Here is an 18,113-nt window from a genome sequence, read left to right as displayed (position 1 = left end):
TTTTTGTTTTTTTTTTTTTGTTGTTGAATATTCTCTGATACTTATTTTTCATTATATCTTTCTCCTTCTCCTTAATAGCATCTTTATAGATTCATAGCTGGTTCCTTTTTATTACTCATTTTTGGGTGAATTCTCTTTGTAAGATGACTAAGCTACTTGCTGGCTCTATGATTTGAACATGTATTTGTAGATTTGTATAAAGGAGGAGACAGGAAAGAAGTAGAAGGGAGTAGAAATTATCTTTGGCTCACAGTAAAGTTAAATGATTGATGGAGAGTTCAGTGAAGGGGAGTTCTTTTAGACTTTATTTCTTTTTAACTAATTTAACTGTCTCCCTCCAATTTAATGTATCCACCCTGCCTCAACACAGCTTTAGAAAAAATGAGAGGAAAGAGTAAATCTATAGCCCTTTCTTTCCACTTGGTTCGCATAGGTACTGGATGACATGACCATATGTTTCTACTCTGCCTTGTCCATGCTGCCAAATAGGTTTGGAGAAGTTTCCACTCCCAGTACACGTACTGTTCCTGCTGTTCTGGATAATGAGTAGGCTATCTATTGGCTCTGCCTATTAGGCTGTAGAAGCAGGAGCTTTTCTCCATGTCTTCCCTCCACCATTTCCTTCACTGTATTTGGCAACTCTTCCTCATTTACTGGGGGATTTGGAATTTTTTTTCCATTTTCCTAGCTGTTCTTTTTAAAAAATAATTTCCAAGAAGAGAATGGGAGAAGGCCTGTTGACCATTTCTAAAACTGAAAGTCTTATGTTACTTTTTTGTTCTATTAGTTATGCTTATAACTTCAAACAATATATATTTATTCCTCTATAAATCCACTATAAGATACAAGTATTAATGGCCTTACCCTTTCTTCCACATTTCAGATAATCAAATGTTGACACTGTTAGACTGTTAAAATTTATATTCTATTCTAAATAAGTCTCCCATAGTTTGTCTATATGGTGTCTCTAAAAGTTGAAAACAGTGTTAACATCATTCTGACCAGACTTAAAGATGAGTGTGTTGGTATAGAGAGTGCCTTAATTTTGATAAGACTGTTTTCAGTAGTGATAACATCTTAAAAATAGCAACAATACATTCAGATTATTTTTTTAACACAGATCTGATGGTGCTGAATTATCTTAGCTTTAATTTATCAGGGATGTATATTTTGTTTTCAGTGTAAAAGGATATCTTCCTGAATATAGAATTCTGGCTGACATATTTTTTATGTCAGCACTTTAAAGGTGCCACTTCATTGTAATCTGGTCTCTATTGTTTCTGGTAAGAAATTAGTCAACATTCATATCTTTGCTCCCATGCATGTGAAGTGTAGTTTTTCTCTGGCTGCTTTCAAGATCTTATCATTATCTATAGCTTTCAGCAGTTTAATTATGATGTGTCAAGTTGTGATTTTATTTGTATCCTGTGTGGTTCACTGAATTTTTAGATCTCCAAACCGCTATTCACCAAATATAGGGAAATTTAGTTCTTTATTAAAATATTTTTTTCTGCCACATTCTCTCTTTTTTTTTGGATACTCCAGTTACATGTATATTATTACTTGACATTGACTCTGAGGCTCTGTTTATTTTTCAAAAATAATTTTTCCCTCTTTTTTCAGATTGGATGATTTCTATGGATCTGTATTAAGGTGGACACTTTTTTTCCTCACATCCTCAATCTTCTGTATGTTAAGACTATATATTTTTCATACCAAGTATTACATTTTAAAATTCTTTAAGTTCCATTTGGTTCTCTTTTTAATTGCTTTAATCTAGTTGCTCATTATGACCATATTTCCCTGAACACATTTATAATATCTGCTTTAAAGTCCTTGTCTACTAATTCCTACGTATAAGTAACCCTTAAGATCTGTTTCTATTGATTGTATAGAAGTCACATTTTTTTCTTTTTCATTAAAGGTTGCATTTTCTTGTGTCTTCAAATGTGTCTGGATATTTTAATGTTATAGGTAAGGAGTCTAATTATGCTGTAATCCAAAAAACTCAGCTTCAAAAAGTGCTGAGTTTTGTTTTGATAATTTTATGGTAGCAAGCCAAAACTTAAAAACTGCATATGAGTGCATCATGCCTAGCAATAGAAAAAAAAATGGTGCTTTATAAACCGAAAGGAAGGACATTATAAATGTGTAGAACAGGGAACTTACTTTAATGAAGCAAAATCGCACAAATTTCTCAAACTGTGATTTGGTTTCTGCATTACAGAATGCTGAAACTGGGATGGCTGACAGTTTCTGAAAAACAAAAAGAAAAATATAAAAACTACGTACACTTTAAATATTAATTTTTAGAGCACAAACATTAAAAGCAAATAGATACTTACAAATATCCACAAGAATTTCCAAAAGAAATGTATTTTTAAAATCCTCCAGAGAATTCTCTGGTAAACCAATGGTTAGGATTCTCTGCTTTCACTGAGAAGGGCCTAGGTTCAATCCTTGGTCACAGAACTAAGATACTGTCAACTTCATAGTGTGGCCAAAAAATAAAAATAAATAAATAAAATCTTCCAAATAACTGTGAGTAGAATATCAGGGAATAAAACTACAGTTCACATTTTTCAAAGCATGTCAACAGGCTTCCTTCATAAATCAACTATAACATACAGCACAATATTGCAAAAGCCAATAAACATTACCTTATTTTTAATCATCCATTTCACGAATTTATAGTCATAAGGTTCATTGCTGTCCTTCATATCCAAGAGGTCTACATCTAAAACAATAATAAAAATTGGATGGCTATGTATTATATCTGAGGCAAAGTGTATTTCATTTGTCTACTAAGATTCAAGATTTCCTCATGCTGGATTCATACTGCATGGTATGGTGGGAAGTAAGGAATTCCCAGAGAAGCTTTACAGATATGATACTCTAAGGCACTACTCACATATACATCTGATTGATCATGTTTGTGTTTTAGCACTGGAAGACAGTAGGAAGAGGCAGTGTTACCTTTCCACTTAGAAATAATATATGCCTCTATGATCATTATTAAGGAAATAACCTCAATTTTTAAGGTATTCATCTATAAGAATTTTATTTCCAAATGGTAATTCATTATTAGATTGTGAGCTCCACAGGGATATTGCAATTTATCACTATCCCCATCTCCTAGGTCAGTATCTAGCATGTAAGTACTGAAAAGCATGTTTGTGGAATGAGTAAATTAATATAATTCACTATTTATGAAGGGAAAACATCTATATAGTTCTCCCAAGTGATGTATTTATTGTTTTCCTCTTCTAAATATTATGCTTAATTTTTTTAAAAATTTGGTGAAAAACTTCAAATACACATTCCTATATTTATCTCTTGTTCCAATCTTGCTTTAAGGTCTGGACAAGATATTTCTCTGGCACTGGGATTCAGCAACCTACATTTCATATTGTTTCAACTGTACTGACTCGTACTCAAGATCTTTTTGAATGCCCCAAAGCAACAAACACTGATGGTCACTGTAATCAATTATTTTATCCTTTATTGTGGCTACCCTGGTAGCTCAATTCATAAAGAACGTGACTGCAATGCAGGAGATCCAGGTATGATCCCTAGATAGGGAAGATCCTCTGGAGAAAGGACTGACAACCCACTCCAGTATTCATTCTTGCCTGGACAATTCCATGGACAGAGGAGCCTGGTGGGCTACAGTCCATGGGGTCGCAAAGAGTCAGACACGACTAAGCAACTAACACACACATACTTTATTGCTCAAAATAAATCAAGGCAGTTATCTTCTTTCTTTTATTCACTAAATTTTATTCACTAAATTTTTATTCACTAAATTCACTAAATTCTGGGTTTCTTCAAATTAATAGTGTAAAAACCTTGACACTAAAGAAAGTTTCACTTTTATTTTTTTAAATGACTTAATATGGCTTTCCTTAATGATTTTATTTCAATTTTCTCCTGTGATTTAAGAATGTAAAATTTCCATGTAATAATGCTAATAATATTATACCATTTATTACTATCTGTTAAACATGTTACATGATTCTCTCATTCATTTGTCCTATAATTCTGTGAGATGCAACAATTCTCATTTTACAGATGAAGTTAAATTACTACTTTAAGTCCTGTGTATGTATGTGTGTTTAATTCAGATTTGACTCTAAAAAAATGACAACTTAAAACAGAGTCTAATTGCAAATTATGTGAAAACTCCAAGTGACAATTACATAAGACTTAGCAGCAGTAGCAGCAGCAGCATACTCAAAGTTAACCTGGAGAGTAGTGATTACAACAGTAGAAGGAAAAAAAGGAGGGTACTGACAAATTGTAATTAACACTGTCTAAGAGTCAGATACAACTGAGCAGTTTCACTTTCACTTTTCACTTTCATGCATTGGAGAAGGAAATGGCAACCCACTCCAGCGTTCTTGCCTGGAGAATCCCGGGAAGGGGGAGCCTGCTGGGCTGCCGTCTGTGGGGTCGCACAGAGTCGGACATGACTGAAGCAACTTAGCAGCAGCAGCAGCATACTATTCATTTATTCTTTTTTTTTTTTTTTTTTAATTTATTGAGGTATAGATAGTGAGGGACAGGGAGGCCTGATGTGCTGTAATCCATGGGGTAGCAAAGAGTTGGACACAACCTAGCAACTGAACAGCAACAACAAATAGTTCATTTACAATGTAGGGTTAGTTTCTGCAGTATAGCAAAGTGAATCAGTTATACACATACATATATCCACTCTTCTTCAGACTCTTTTCCCATACAGGTCATTACAGTGTGCTGAGAAGAGTTCCCTGTGCTACACAGTAGGTCCTCATTAGTTATCTATCTTATATATAGTAGTGTGTATATGTCCAGTTCTTCCATTTATCCCCCTCATCCAGCTTTCCCCCTTGGTAACCATAAGTTTCACTCAGTATGGTAACCACTCATTTATTCCTCTAACACTTAGAAAAGAGAAATTTATTGCCATGGTACTGAAAGAAAAGGAAGGGAATAAATACAATTCTAAATACTTTATAGTTAGGAGAAAGTTGTAATCTACTTCTTTTCAATGCTTCAGTTAGAGATGTTGAAACAAACTAAAGAAAATATTTGTTTACTGGAGGTAGGAGTTTGAACCATATTACAATATCACTCGCAGAGTCGGACACAACTGAAGCGACTTAGCAGCAGCACTAGCAGCAGCTTATTTAAGTAATCTATGAAAACAAAAATTGGTTGTTGTATTCCCACTATCTCCTCCCTAATTTCACACCTTGTCTTACTATCTTCCTATTTGTAATCTTGTCTTCTGATTAAATGTTTCCCTTTTTAGTTCTAGGATGATGCTCACTGGTCAGGGAAGTTGCTAAGTATAGCAGAAAATATATAAGTTTACCAGTTAGTACATGGATCTCTGCATTCAGAGTCTACCTCTGCTACTTATTAATTGATTAACTTCAGTAAATTTCTTGACTTTTAATGACATCTTTCTCAACTATCAATGGGGATATAACAGCACCAATCTTATGGGCTTTTGTGAGACTTTGATGTTTGTAAAGCAAATTACTGTATCATAATGCTCAAAAAATATTAACCAGTTAGTCACTGCTATGAGCTATAAAGAGAATTACTATGTCCATGAATTTTATGGTTCATTTTTATCTTTAAGCTACCATCAAATGAAAGTTTTGTTTCTTGCTTCTGTCTTTTGAAAAAGGTGGGACCAACCTCCAGTATATGGAAGAATTTCTATATTCAAAATAATCAGATGAAAGAGAAAAATAAAATAAATTTGTCTTCATATATAGAAGGGTCTTATAGACATTAACATTCTTTCTCACACAGGTGAAGGACCATAAAGAACACACATCTTTTCCCCCATCATCATAAAAGTTGTTTTCTAGCCCAAATCCTTTCTTTTCCTATTACAACCATACTAGTTCAAGATCTAGGACCTAAACCAACACTGCATGCAGGCTGGGATCGACTGAGGATGAAATGGGAAACTATTTAAGAGCTTAATGCAAACAAAAGTTGCATTACTGTCTTTTTGATGTTTAATGTCAAAATCTGATAAATTTCTTTTAGAATTTACTATCTGGAAAAGTTTGGTTCCAGGAAAGACTTACTCTTATCTAAAAAGCTGTTAAGTTTAATTTTATAAGAATCACGTAACTAATTCCATTTTTCTATTTGTCTTTGTTGCCATCAAGCTTGGAACCAAGTTAAGGCTAATTACAATACAGCTGACCCTTGAACAATACAGGTTTGAACTGCTTAAGTCCACTTAAACAGATTTTTTTTCAACAGCAAACACCATGGTGTATACAATCCATGGTTGGTTGAATCCACTTTTGTGGAACCTTAGATAAGGAGGGACTACATACACAGAAGGACCTCAGATATGGAGGGCCAACTATAAATTATACATGGATTTTCAACTGAACAGAGTCACCATCTTGCAACCCCTGCATTATTCTAGGGTCAACTACATATGAACCCAGGTGACTAAAATATTTGCTTCCCCTACTCCATGTTACATTAACATACGAATATTTCTACTTACATGTTATTACATAGAAGACTTTAAGTATGAATTAGCTCAAAGTTTTATTGGAAGCAGATAAAAGTAAAATAATTTTCTTCTGAATAGATGACAACTGTGCTGTTTCTTTTTATTGTTTCATGAAATGAGCTACACATTTAAGCCCAATACAAGAAAAGTGATTTCTAAACCTTAGACTATAGAACATCATAAGGGATTTTATATAAGAAGAGATCTTAGAAGCCTGAAAAATATACCTCTCTGGCAACAGCAGAGCCAAAAACTCCTGGTCACTCTGCTTTTCTTACAACAAATGAGTAAATAATAATCACTGTTTTGTTATAATGTTGAAAGTTTCTAGCTTCGTAAAATTTAGTATATATAAAAGAATTTTCAAGCTCACTGGCATATCACTTCACTGTAATAAAACCTTAAAAACATTTAAAGCTATGCAGAATTGCTGTAATTTCTGTCAAAATAAATTATGCTCTTAAATTTACTGTGATTAACACCACAGATCTGGGGAAGAAATATGTTATACATAAAATATTATTATGCTTCTAACTTTAGATTTGTACGGCATGTCAGAATTCCATATCATAGCTTCAAGTAATGTAAAGGTCATCGTTTTTTGGAGACAAAATTATTTGGAATCTAGCTGTATGACTTCAGGCAAGTTACTCCCTAAGTCTCCATGTCTTTAAAAACAGAGATAACAATGCTTTTTAAAAAAAGGGTATTTGAAGCATTGGCATGCAGTAGACCCTCAATAAATATTACTTTCCTCCTTGACTTCATTTCTGTATACTCTAAAGTGACAAGTATTCTCCAATAGCATCAATATTTTAGAAATATTTTTTTTCTTGAGTAAAAAGGAAACTAAAATTTTACTGAAAGGAACACAAGGGACATATATTTTTTCATGTACCTGTTTTAAATTACATACCAGAACAAGGTTAACAGAAAATTCTATGTTTATTAGAATACCTAGAACAAATAACTCCATAATAGTTATATTCAAGGTCAATGGCCTAATCATCAAGATGATTGCAGAAAAACACTGACACTGTCGAAATCCATTTTCCCATAAATGAAAGGCTAATATTGGCTTTGGTACCAATCTTTTCTTCATAAATTTGATATAATTCCACACCTAGGTTTCTGCATATTTGAATAATAAAAACCTTTACAAACCTAGCAAAGACACGTCAGCAATGATGAAGTATCCCCCATCAGGAACTATGGATTTTAGGCCAACACTTTCAAGTAAATGTACCATCCGATCTCTTTTTACTTCTAACTCTTTTGGCAAAGAATTGAAGTAACATTCTGGGTCATCCATGCGCTTGATGTCAATCCAGAAAGCTTGAGCCAAGGCTTCCTGTATATTAAGATTGAAAAATATGGAAAGGAAATATGGCAATGTTATGTACTGCCAAGTTTATTGGTATAATAAATAAAGACTGTCTGAGTAATATTACCAGAGAAGGCAATGGCATCCCACTTCAGTACTCTTGCCTGGAAAATCCCATGGACGGAGGAGCCTGGTAGGCTGAAGTCCATGGGGTCACCAAGAGTCGGATACAACTGAGCAACTTCACTTTCACTTTTCACTTTCATGCATTGGAGAAGGAAATGGCAACCCACTCTAGTGTTCTTGCCTGGAGAATCCCAGGGACAGGGGAGCCTGGTAGGCTGCCGTCTATGGGGTCGCACAGAGTCGGACACGACTGAAGTGACTTAGCAGCAGCAGCAGCAGCAGCAGCAGCAGAGTAATACTACTGACAAGAAAGTCATTCAGGGAATTACAGTTGAACCTATGTGAAATTCTACAGACTAATGGAAGAATAAGTTACATGGAAATGATTACATCTAATGTGAAGAACTGAGGATGAACCACAAAAATTCAAGTTGAAATAGAGGTACGGTTGTCCCTTACTCTTCACACAGGTGACTGGTTCCAGGGCCCCCACAAATACCAAAATCCAAGGATGTTCAAGTCTTTTATATGAAATGCATCCATGGGCTCTGTATCTGTGAATTCAACCAACCCTGGATCCACAATCTTTAGCTGAATCAATGGATGCAGAACCTGTGGATAGGGAGGGCCAACTGTATTATATAAAGATGCCTTACTTGGAAATGAAAAAGACAATGGTGTTTTCTACTAAGGTTAGCATTAGAGTGATTTGCTAGATCTAAGCCTGAAGGACAATCAGAGAAATGATAAACTAACCAGCGTTTCCCCATTACCTTTCAGGACAAGAAAAGTGTAAATGAAAGCTGATCGATCCACTGTGTCACTCTTCATAAGTATATGAATCCCTGTACTAATCATTCACATTTTTTCTCCACTGCTTTTATCAACATCTGACATATTATGTTATTAAAACATTTACTTGTTTATTATCTGTGCTCCCCCAACAGGCTATAAGCTTCAAAAGGGCAGGAATTCTTGACTGCTTTATCTCTGACACTTAGTAAGTATTTGTTTAATAACTGAATAGATTTATTTTGAGAATGAAAAGAGTTGAATACAATAAAATCAACATCCAACTAGCTTTTATCATGATATCACTCTATAGTCATTTGAAAAAAAAATTATTAGGATTTTTTTTCTTATTCAGTAGGTATTTTTGATAGGAAACAAAAAAGTTTATTGTAGCCAACATATTCCCAGTTTTGGCTTTTTAACTGCTTCCCAACAAATAGTTTTCAGTATTCTGATTATTCACAGAATGATAATACATAGATCCCTGTTTTATAGATATTAAAAAACTAGAAACAATACAAAAAAAATATACATTAAAAAGTCTTGCAACCCACCCCAGACCCTATCTATACTAGTTTCATGTGTTCCCTTTACCCCAGATAGCCACTTTAACTATTTTCATATGGTTCTTCCAGAGATTCTTTAAGAAAGTATAAGCAAATAGTTTTCTCCCTTTCTTACACAGAATACAACATAAATAATAATATATACTGCTCTGTATTTTGCTTTTATTTTTACAATATATCTTGGATATCTTTCCATATCAGTAATTATAGAATTTTCTCATTCTTTTTTGTTTTTCCTTTCCCTTTCCTTTCTTTTCACTTTTAAACAGCCATCGTGATAGAGTAATGGCCCCTAAAGAAGTCCACATCTTAATGCCTGGAACCTGTAAATATGTTACCTTGCATGGTAAAATTAACATTGCAAATGTGACTTAAGTTAAAGACCTTGGAGATAGAGAGATTATCTTGGATTATCTGTGGGCCTAATGTAATCATAAGGATTCTTCTAAGAGAAAGAAGATGGCAAGAGAGTCAGTGTTATAGGGGCTATGTGTTGATAGAGGCAGAGGTGGCAGTAATGTGACCATGGGAATGCGAGTACCACCAGAAGCTGGAAAAGACAAGGAGCAGATTCTGCCTTGGAGCCTCCAGGGGGAATGCAGCAGGGTCGACACTTGCTTTTAGCCTTGAAAGACCCTTATGGACTTCTGACCTCCAGAATGTAAGATAAAAAACTTGTGTTGTTTTAAGCCACTAAGTGTACCCAAGTGTTAGTTGCTCAGTCATGTCCAACTCTTTGTGACCCAATGGACTACAGCCTCTGTGCATGGAATTTTCCAGTCAAGAATACTGAGTGGGCTGCCATCTCCTACTCCAGGGAATTTTCCTGACCCAGGGATCGAATCCAGGTCTCCCACACTATGGGTAGATTCTTTACCATCTGAGTCATCACGGTGGTAATTTGGTACAGACAACTAGGAAACCAATACAGTCATATAACATTAAAATGTTTAGATAGACCATAGTCTATTTAATCCATTGTCTATAGATGAACTATTCCCCATCTTCTGCAATGACCACGTACACATAGAGCTTCTTTGATCTGCAGAGAACAGCTATAAGGTAAGTGCTCAGAGGATACACTGCTGCTTCACAGAGCACACATACCTGAAATTTTGCTTGGGGCTGTCATATCCTCCAGAGAATTTGCAGCATTTTGCAATCCCCACCAGCAATGTATGAGTGATTAAAGTTAAATTTTTTGTGTTAAAACCAAAACCATTCTTGATAGCAATGAATATGTGCTTGCTTCTAAATTTCCAAATTATACTGGAAGGACATGAAGGAACTGAGCCAACTGAAAGTGAAAGAAAGTGAAGTTGCTCAGTCGTGTCCGACTCTGTGCGACCCCATGGACTATAGCCTACCAGGTTCCTCCATCCATGGGATTTTCCAGGCAAGAGTACTGGAGTGGGTTGCCGTTTCCTTCTCCAGGAGATCTTCCTGACCCAGGGATTGAATGTGGGTCTCCCGCATTGTAGGCAGAGGCTTTACCATCTGAGCCACTAGGGAAGTCTGAGACAGAAGTACACAACATAAAAATAACACCTCTGCCCAAAGACCATGGAGCAGCCCTAAATTACTGTAACACATACCTGTAAAGGGGTTGCACAAGTATAAACGGTGTTTTGCTGAACTGTCTGTAAATGTTTTATCAAATGTTTAGGACCAATGGACCAGCCAAGCTGCAAAAGGAAAAGATTTAAAAATGAATCTAATTGTACGTACCAGATCTGATAGAGTAGCTAAGCTTAATGCAATTATTAAATATATGCATTTCTAAAATGTTCACACTATGAAAGCTGTGTAGTCTTAGTAGTTAGAAACATTTCAACCTTGATCTTTTTGTGGAATAGTTTCCAACTGAAGTCACTAAATTCTGCCTTCAGAAGGCAAAGAGTGCTTGCAATCATTATTATCTACTCCTCTCTTTGAATTTGCTATTTTTGATATTCTGAAAGTCTAATAACTGGTAACAAAGCTTCTTTGAATTAGATATAGATAAAAGTAACTTTCAACGAGGGCCTTAAGGGACTTTTCCACAATTTCATTCTCCAGGCTCATTTTTGATACTCCCTACTTTGTAGCCAAGTTTAGGAGAAGTGAAACTGGAAGACAATCAAGTTTCAATTGGAACAACTGTGATTGTATTACATAATACAGTGGTTAAGTGCATGGATTCTAAACCTAGATTTCCTGCCCTGGGTGGAATTCAACTTTATTAGCAATGAAACCTTAGGCAAGTTACTTAGATTCTCTGTACTTCAGTTTTATTGTCTGTAAAACAGGAATAATAAATTATGCCCACCTTATAACATGGTTATGAGAATGAAAGGAATCAGTATGTGTAAATCTCTAGAACCTGGCACATAGTAAGTGTCAAAACATTCAGTTCAGTTCAGTTCAGTGCAGTTCAGTTACTCAGTCATGTCCGACCCTTTGCCACCCCATGAATCGCAGCACACCAGGCCTCCTTGTCCATTACCAACTCCCGGAGTTGACTCAAACTCATGTCCGTTGAGTTGGTGATGCCATCCAACCATCTCATCCTCTGTCGTTCTCTTTTCCTCCTGCTCTCAATCTTTCCCAGCATCAGGGTCTTTTCAAATGAGTCAGCTCTTTGCATCAGGTGGCCAAAGTATTGGAGTTTCAGCTTCAACATCAGTCCTTCCAATGAACACCCAGCACTGATCTGCTTTAGGATGGACTGGTTGGAGCTCCTTGCAGTCCAAGGGACTTTCAAGAGTCTTCTCCAGTACCACAGTTCAAAGGCATCAATTCTTCAGCGATCAGCTTTATTTATAGTCCAACTCTCACATCCATACACGACTACTGGAAAAACCATAGCCTTGACTAGATGGACTTTTGTTGGCAAAGTAATGTCTCTGCTTTTAAATATACGGTCTACATTGCTCATAACTTTCCTTCCAAGGAGTAAGCGTCTTTTAATTTCATGGCTGCAATCACCATCTGCAGTGATTTTGGAGCCCAGAAAAATAAAGTCTGACAGTTTCCCCATCTATTTGCCATGAAGTGATGGGACCGGATGCCATGATCTTCGTTTTCTGAATGTTGAACTTTAAGCCAACTTTTTCACTGTCCTTTTTCACTTTCATCAAGAGGCTCTTTAGTTCTTCTTCCCTTTCTGCTATAAGGGTGGTGTCATATGCATATCTGAGGTTATTGATATTTCTCCCAGAAATCTTGATTCCAGCTTGTGCTTTCCCCAGCCCAGCGTTTCTCATGATGTACTCTGCATAGAAGTTAAATAAGCAGGGTGACAATATACAGCCTTGATGTGCTCCTTTTCCTATTTGGAACCAGTCTGTTGTTCTATGTCCAGTTCTAACTGTTGCAGCCTGACCTGCATACAGGTTTCTCAAGAGGCAGGTCAGGTGGTCTGGTATTCCCATCTCTTTCAGAATTTTCCACAGTTTATTGTGATCCACACAGTTCAAAGGCTTTGGCATAGTCAACAAAGCAGAAATAGATCTTTTTCTGGAACTCTCTTGCTTTTTTGATGATCCAGCAGATGTTGGCAATTTGGTTTCTGGTTCCTCTGCCTTTTCTAAAACCAGCTTGAACACCTGGAAATTCACGGTTCACGTATTGCTGAAGTCTGGCTTGAAGAATTTTGAGCATTACTTTACTAGTATGTGAGATGAGTGCAATTGTGTGGTAGTTTGAGCATTCTTTGGCATTGCCTTTCTTTGGGATTAGAATGAAAACTGACCTTTTCCAGTCCTGTGGCCACTGCTGAGTTTTCCAAATTTGCTGACATATTGAGTGTAGCACTTTCACAGCATTATCTTTCAGGATTTGAAATAGCTCAACTGGGATTCCTGCCTCTTGCGAAAACTGACCTGCCTCTTACGAAACCTGTATGCAGGTCAGGAAGCAACAGTTAGAACTGGACACGGAACAACAGACTGGATCCAAATAGGAAAAGGAGTACGTCAAGGCTGTATATTGTCACCCTGCTTATTTAACTTATATGCAGAGTACAGCATAAGAAATGTTGGACTGGAAGAAGCACAAGCTGGAATCAAGATTGCCGGGAGAAATATCAATAACCTCAGATATGCAGATAACACCACCCTTATGGCAGAAAGGGAAGAAGAACTAAAGAGCCTCTTGATGAAAGTGAAAAAGGAGAGTGAAAAAGTTGGTTTAAAGCTCAACATTCAGAAAACTAAGATCATGACATCTGGTCCCATCATTTCATGGCAAATAGATGGGGAAAGAGTGGAAACAGTGGCTGACTTTATTTTTTGGGCTCCAAAATCACAGCAGAGGTTGATTGTAGCCATGAAATTAAAAGATGCTTACTCCTTTGAAGGAAAGTTACGAGCAACGTAGACCGCATATTAAAAAGCAGAGACATTACTTTGTCAACAAGGGTCCCTCTAGTCAAGGCTTTGGTTTTTCCAGTGGTCATGTCTGTATATGAGAGTTGGACTCTAAAGAAAGCTGAGCACCGAAGAATTGATGCCTTTGAACTGTGGTACTGGAGAAGACTCTTGAAAGTCCCTTGGACTGCAAGGAGCTCCAACCAGTCCATCCTAAAGCAGATCAGTGCTGGGTGTTCATTGGAAGGACTGATATTGAAGCTGAAACTCCAATACTTTGGCCACCTGATGAGAAGAGTTGACTCATTTGAAAAGACCCTGATGCTGGGAAAGATTGAGGGCAGGAGGAGAAGGGGACGACAGGATGAGATGGTTGGATGGCATCACCAACTCGATGGACATGGGTTTGGGTAGACTCTGGGAGTTGGTCATGGACAGCGAGGCTTGGCATGCTGCGGTTCATGGAGTCGCGAGGAGTCGGACACGACTGAGCCATTGAGCTGAATTGGGATTCCATCACTTCCACTAGCTTTGTTTGTAGTGATGCTTCCTAAGGCCCACTTGACTTCACATTCCAGGATGTCTGGCTCTAGGTGAGTGATCACACCATTGCGATTAACTGGGTCATAAAGATCTTTTTTGTACAGTTCTTCCCATTAGCTATTATTTTTTCTCCTTTTAATTAATATACAGTAATCCAAGCATTGCAAAGAAAAGAGTATCATCAGTTGGTTACTTATAAATAAGCAAATTACCCTATTTTTCTTACTTCAAAAGAATGATTACATCTCAAAAAGGATAAAAACATGAAAACTGAATAAGAAAGCAGATCAGTAAGTATAAAAACCTGTGTAAACTGAGTATTTATGCATTTACAACACAAAAAAAACTCTACAAGAAATAAGATACGTGCCTGTTTTCAAACAATTAAATTTTTCATCTTACCTTCCAGCCAGTTACACTGAAAGTCTTTCCAGCACTTCCTATGGTTATTGTTCTCTCCCACATACCTGGAAAAGTGGCTGAATAGCAAAAAAGCGGGGGAAAAGGTTAGTTAATTGCTTTATGATCCGTCTACACTCAGTATAATCTAATAACAAAAATGCCTTGTAATATAGGCAGTATAGTTATTTCAATAGGTTTTTAAGAGATAATTTAGCTTTAACTGAAACTCAGCTGAAAATATTACCAAGCTTGAAAACATTTAAGTGGCAAATCATCTCCCAGGGCAGGAATGGTCAGAAGCTGCAGCCGGCAGCGCTCCGGGCCGGTTCAGTGCAGTGGTCATGGGAGCAACAGCACCCGGCTCTCAGTGTTAGTGGTAGCTGGCGGCCAGCACGATCGTTCTGTGGCACAGTTCTGGTTGTGGTTCCGGTAGTGTTTAGCTCACCTCTACTCTGTCCATTTTCTGAGTCTGATTGCTACAGGATTCCTAAGGCAGTGGTTCTTAAAATACATTTCCCACTTAGCAAAATCAGTGTCACTGGGGAAGTCATAAAAAAGGCAAATTCTTGGATCCTCAGAAACTCTGGGGAAGGCCCAGCAGTTCGCAGGCATGTGCAAGAATGAGGGTGTGTATTTTAGAAATAGCACACTGAGATGTAAATCCATGACGTATCTTGAAGTCATCTTCTCATAGCAAGTAAAGTGTCTACTAAGATATCAGGTAGCTAAAGAAAGTTCCAAAATGTAAACATATGCAATTTCAGCCTATCATGAAATATCCATCAATATTTATAAAGGTAGGAAAGCCATATAAATTGGAAGAGTTACCATTGTATTCTCTGTGAAACCAAAAAAGAAATCCCAAAAGGACAAATTAGAAAAATATTTAGAGGGTCTATTCGAAGACAGAATATTCTAAGATATATCCTCTCAAGTTTTGAGACATTTCTATTCTTCCAAAATATTCCAAAGGACATGGCATGTTTTACTTTCCTATTTGACCACAGAAATATCTAAACTATGTATAAGGCAGAGTATCAGTCCCTTTAAAGTAATAATAAATATCCCAAATCAGGAACATCTATTATTAAGAACAACACTTAGAAATAAATTCTTTGAAAATAAGAATTACCCAAACTAATACAAACCTAGCATGTTCTAACAATAAGTTAAACATGAAGTCAATAAAAACTATGTACACATCAAATGTAGGTTACATTCACAAAATATCAAAACTAATTAAAGTATTTAAAAGCTAAGTATTTTCTTGATGGCTATTTTGGCCATATAAAACTGAATCTTTTTGCTTTTTCTTTCAAGGAGTAAGATGATCAGCTAAATAATTTATGAGAAATTCTATACTAATTTTCCAAATATCAAGGGGTTAGTATATAAATACCAATGTATTAGTATAATCTCTTCCAGAACAGAGGTTTCTTTTGTTGAACTTAATGTCATTTTACTGAAAACTGGAGACACCATTTGAGTCAAGAATGTGACCCAGTATGAACAAATTCTACAATTCCAATTAAAAGAGTCCTAAGTAATTTAAAACCTGGCGAATGAAATGGCAACCCACTCCAATATTCTTGCCTGGAAAATCCCAGGGACAGAAGAGCCTGGCGGGCTACAGTCTACGGGGTTGCAAAAGAGACATGACTTAGTGACTAAACACACAGACGCACAAGTAATTTAAGAACATCTAGATAATCATGCCCTCTCTGTCTCAGAGATTTGGGGAGCTACAGAAGTTAAACAGAGTAGATGACCACAACACTGCATGTGCATATAGCAACAAAGAAAAAAAAAGTCTTTACAGATCGGATGATTTAGAAAAACCGTATCTAGTTTGAGTACTGGTAAGTTTAGCCTGCAGTTACACATGAAAGGCAACTGGTCTTTGCACTTCTCATGTATGACCCACCCTCCTTAAATCAACCACAGCAGCTATAACAGTTATTCACAGGTGACTTAGGCTTCAATAGAAGTCAGATAAAGATTAAGACATGATGAAGAGTGCAAGCTACACCTGGGAAAACTGTCTCTGTGACATGAAGCTGATGCTAGTTTCATGATGTGTGGCCAGAATCTTATTGTATTAAAGAGCTACTATTGCACTGTGCAAATTGATGGAATAGCCATTTCGTATCTTTCAGGTAACAAAGTCCATCGTATTTAACAGAATACGTTTTCACATGTTTGTACTCTCTAAATAATGAAATAGAATGAATAATGAAATGAATAATAATGATAATGAAACAGAAATGAATAATGAATTCATTTTTTTCTTGTTTTAACATCCTGAGTTGTTACAACTAAAAAATCTGAGTTAAAAATATATGTCTTGATATCTTTAGCAAATAATATCATTTACACTTTTACCATAAAGTATTTATAAGGTTTAAACAAGAAGTTTCAAGATGATTTAAAGCAATATTTTGAAAAGAATATTGCTAAACTGAGTTAAATAAAATTTAAAAGCTTTGAGTTATTGCATAGACATGAACATTTGTAAAATGTACAAAATGTTAAGCATAAAATTATATTTATTCATTAGATAGATGCCTCTTCCTCTCTCTACTTTTAAAAAATTATCAAAAATGAAATTGTCCATGTTGGTTTGATTTTCAACTGGGGAGTAGTTAATGACCTGAGACAGAGATTATCAAAAAGATGTGGGGAGGTGAACTCTGATACAATTTTGACAAATAACAAAATGGGCTGTGCTAAGATACCACACCTTACAAATTTCTGGCCCTCTTCTTTGTTTATACATTCTCCCTTAGAAGATACATTGTCTTCCATGTGTTCCACTATCAACAAAATTTTGGTGACTTTCAAAAATGAATCCCTTCACAATTTGATCCTGACAATCAGGCCTATAATTCTACTTGTCTGTAGACATCTCCTCCTCTATGTCTCAAAGACACTGAAACTTAGCATGAGAAGCAGGAATTTCCTTTGCTCAGCTCTTCCCACAGACCTGTCTCCTTCCATTTCCATCCCTGATTAAGGCCTCATCACTGCTGAGTGGTCCAGGCTAGAGATCTCAGAATCATACTTGCTTGCCTTCCCACCTTCAAATGCTATATTCTGTGCCCTACAGTTTATATTTCTAAACAACCCCAGCATATGATCTCCACTGCCAGGGGATCGGACTTAAAATCCTCACCTGCAGCTCATTCTTACCTTTATAAAACAAATCCAATACAGAACCAATTACCCTGCCTCATCACACCTCGTCATTGCCTGTTGCAGCTGTTCTCAGAGTACGCTCACTGGTACCTTGATGATCAAATTAATTATTGAGTTTTTTTAATAGAGCTTGAAAAAAATTGATTTTAAGTTTTCCACAAAATTTTCTTTAGCACTTCAAACTGCTACTGGTTATCTCAGTGGTAAAGAACCAGCCTGCCAGCGCAAGAGACATGGATTTGATCCTTGGGTTGAGAAGATCCCTTGGAGAAGGAAATGGC

At 36.4% G+C, this 18,113-nt stretch overlaps 1 protein-coding gene across 12 annotated transcripts in view; it reads right to left on the bottom strand.

Moving 5' to 3' along the window:
- Positions 1–18,113, bottom strand: part of KYAT3 (kynurenine aminotransferase 3) — a 60,324-nt gene that overhangs the window by 5,311 nt on the left and 36,900 nt on the right. For 10 of the 12 annotated variants that reach the window (NM_001075370.1, XM_059883053.1, XM_015464368.3 and 7 more), the window contains 5 exon segments: positions 2,170–2,256; positions 2,661–2,737; positions 7,700–7,886; positions 10,939–11,028; positions 14,638–14,714. In NM_001075370.1, coding sequence (NP_001068838.1) covers positions 2,170–2,256; positions 2,661–2,737; positions 7,700–7,886; positions 10,939–11,028; positions 14,638–14,714 — 518 coding nt within the window. 12 annotated transcript variants of the gene reach the window in all.

Source organism: Bos taurus, chromosome 3 (genome assembly GCF_002263795.3).
Source record: "Bos taurus isolate L1 Dominette 01449 registration number 42190680 breed Hereford chromosome 3, ARS-UCD2.0, whole genome shotgun sequence".
Classification (NCBI taxonomy): Eukaryota; Metazoa; Chordata; class Mammalia; order Artiodactyla; family Bovidae; genus Bos; species Bos taurus.
The sequence above is the reverse complement of the archived record's forward strand: the minus strand, read 5'-3'. Positions and strand labels throughout refer to the sequence as shown.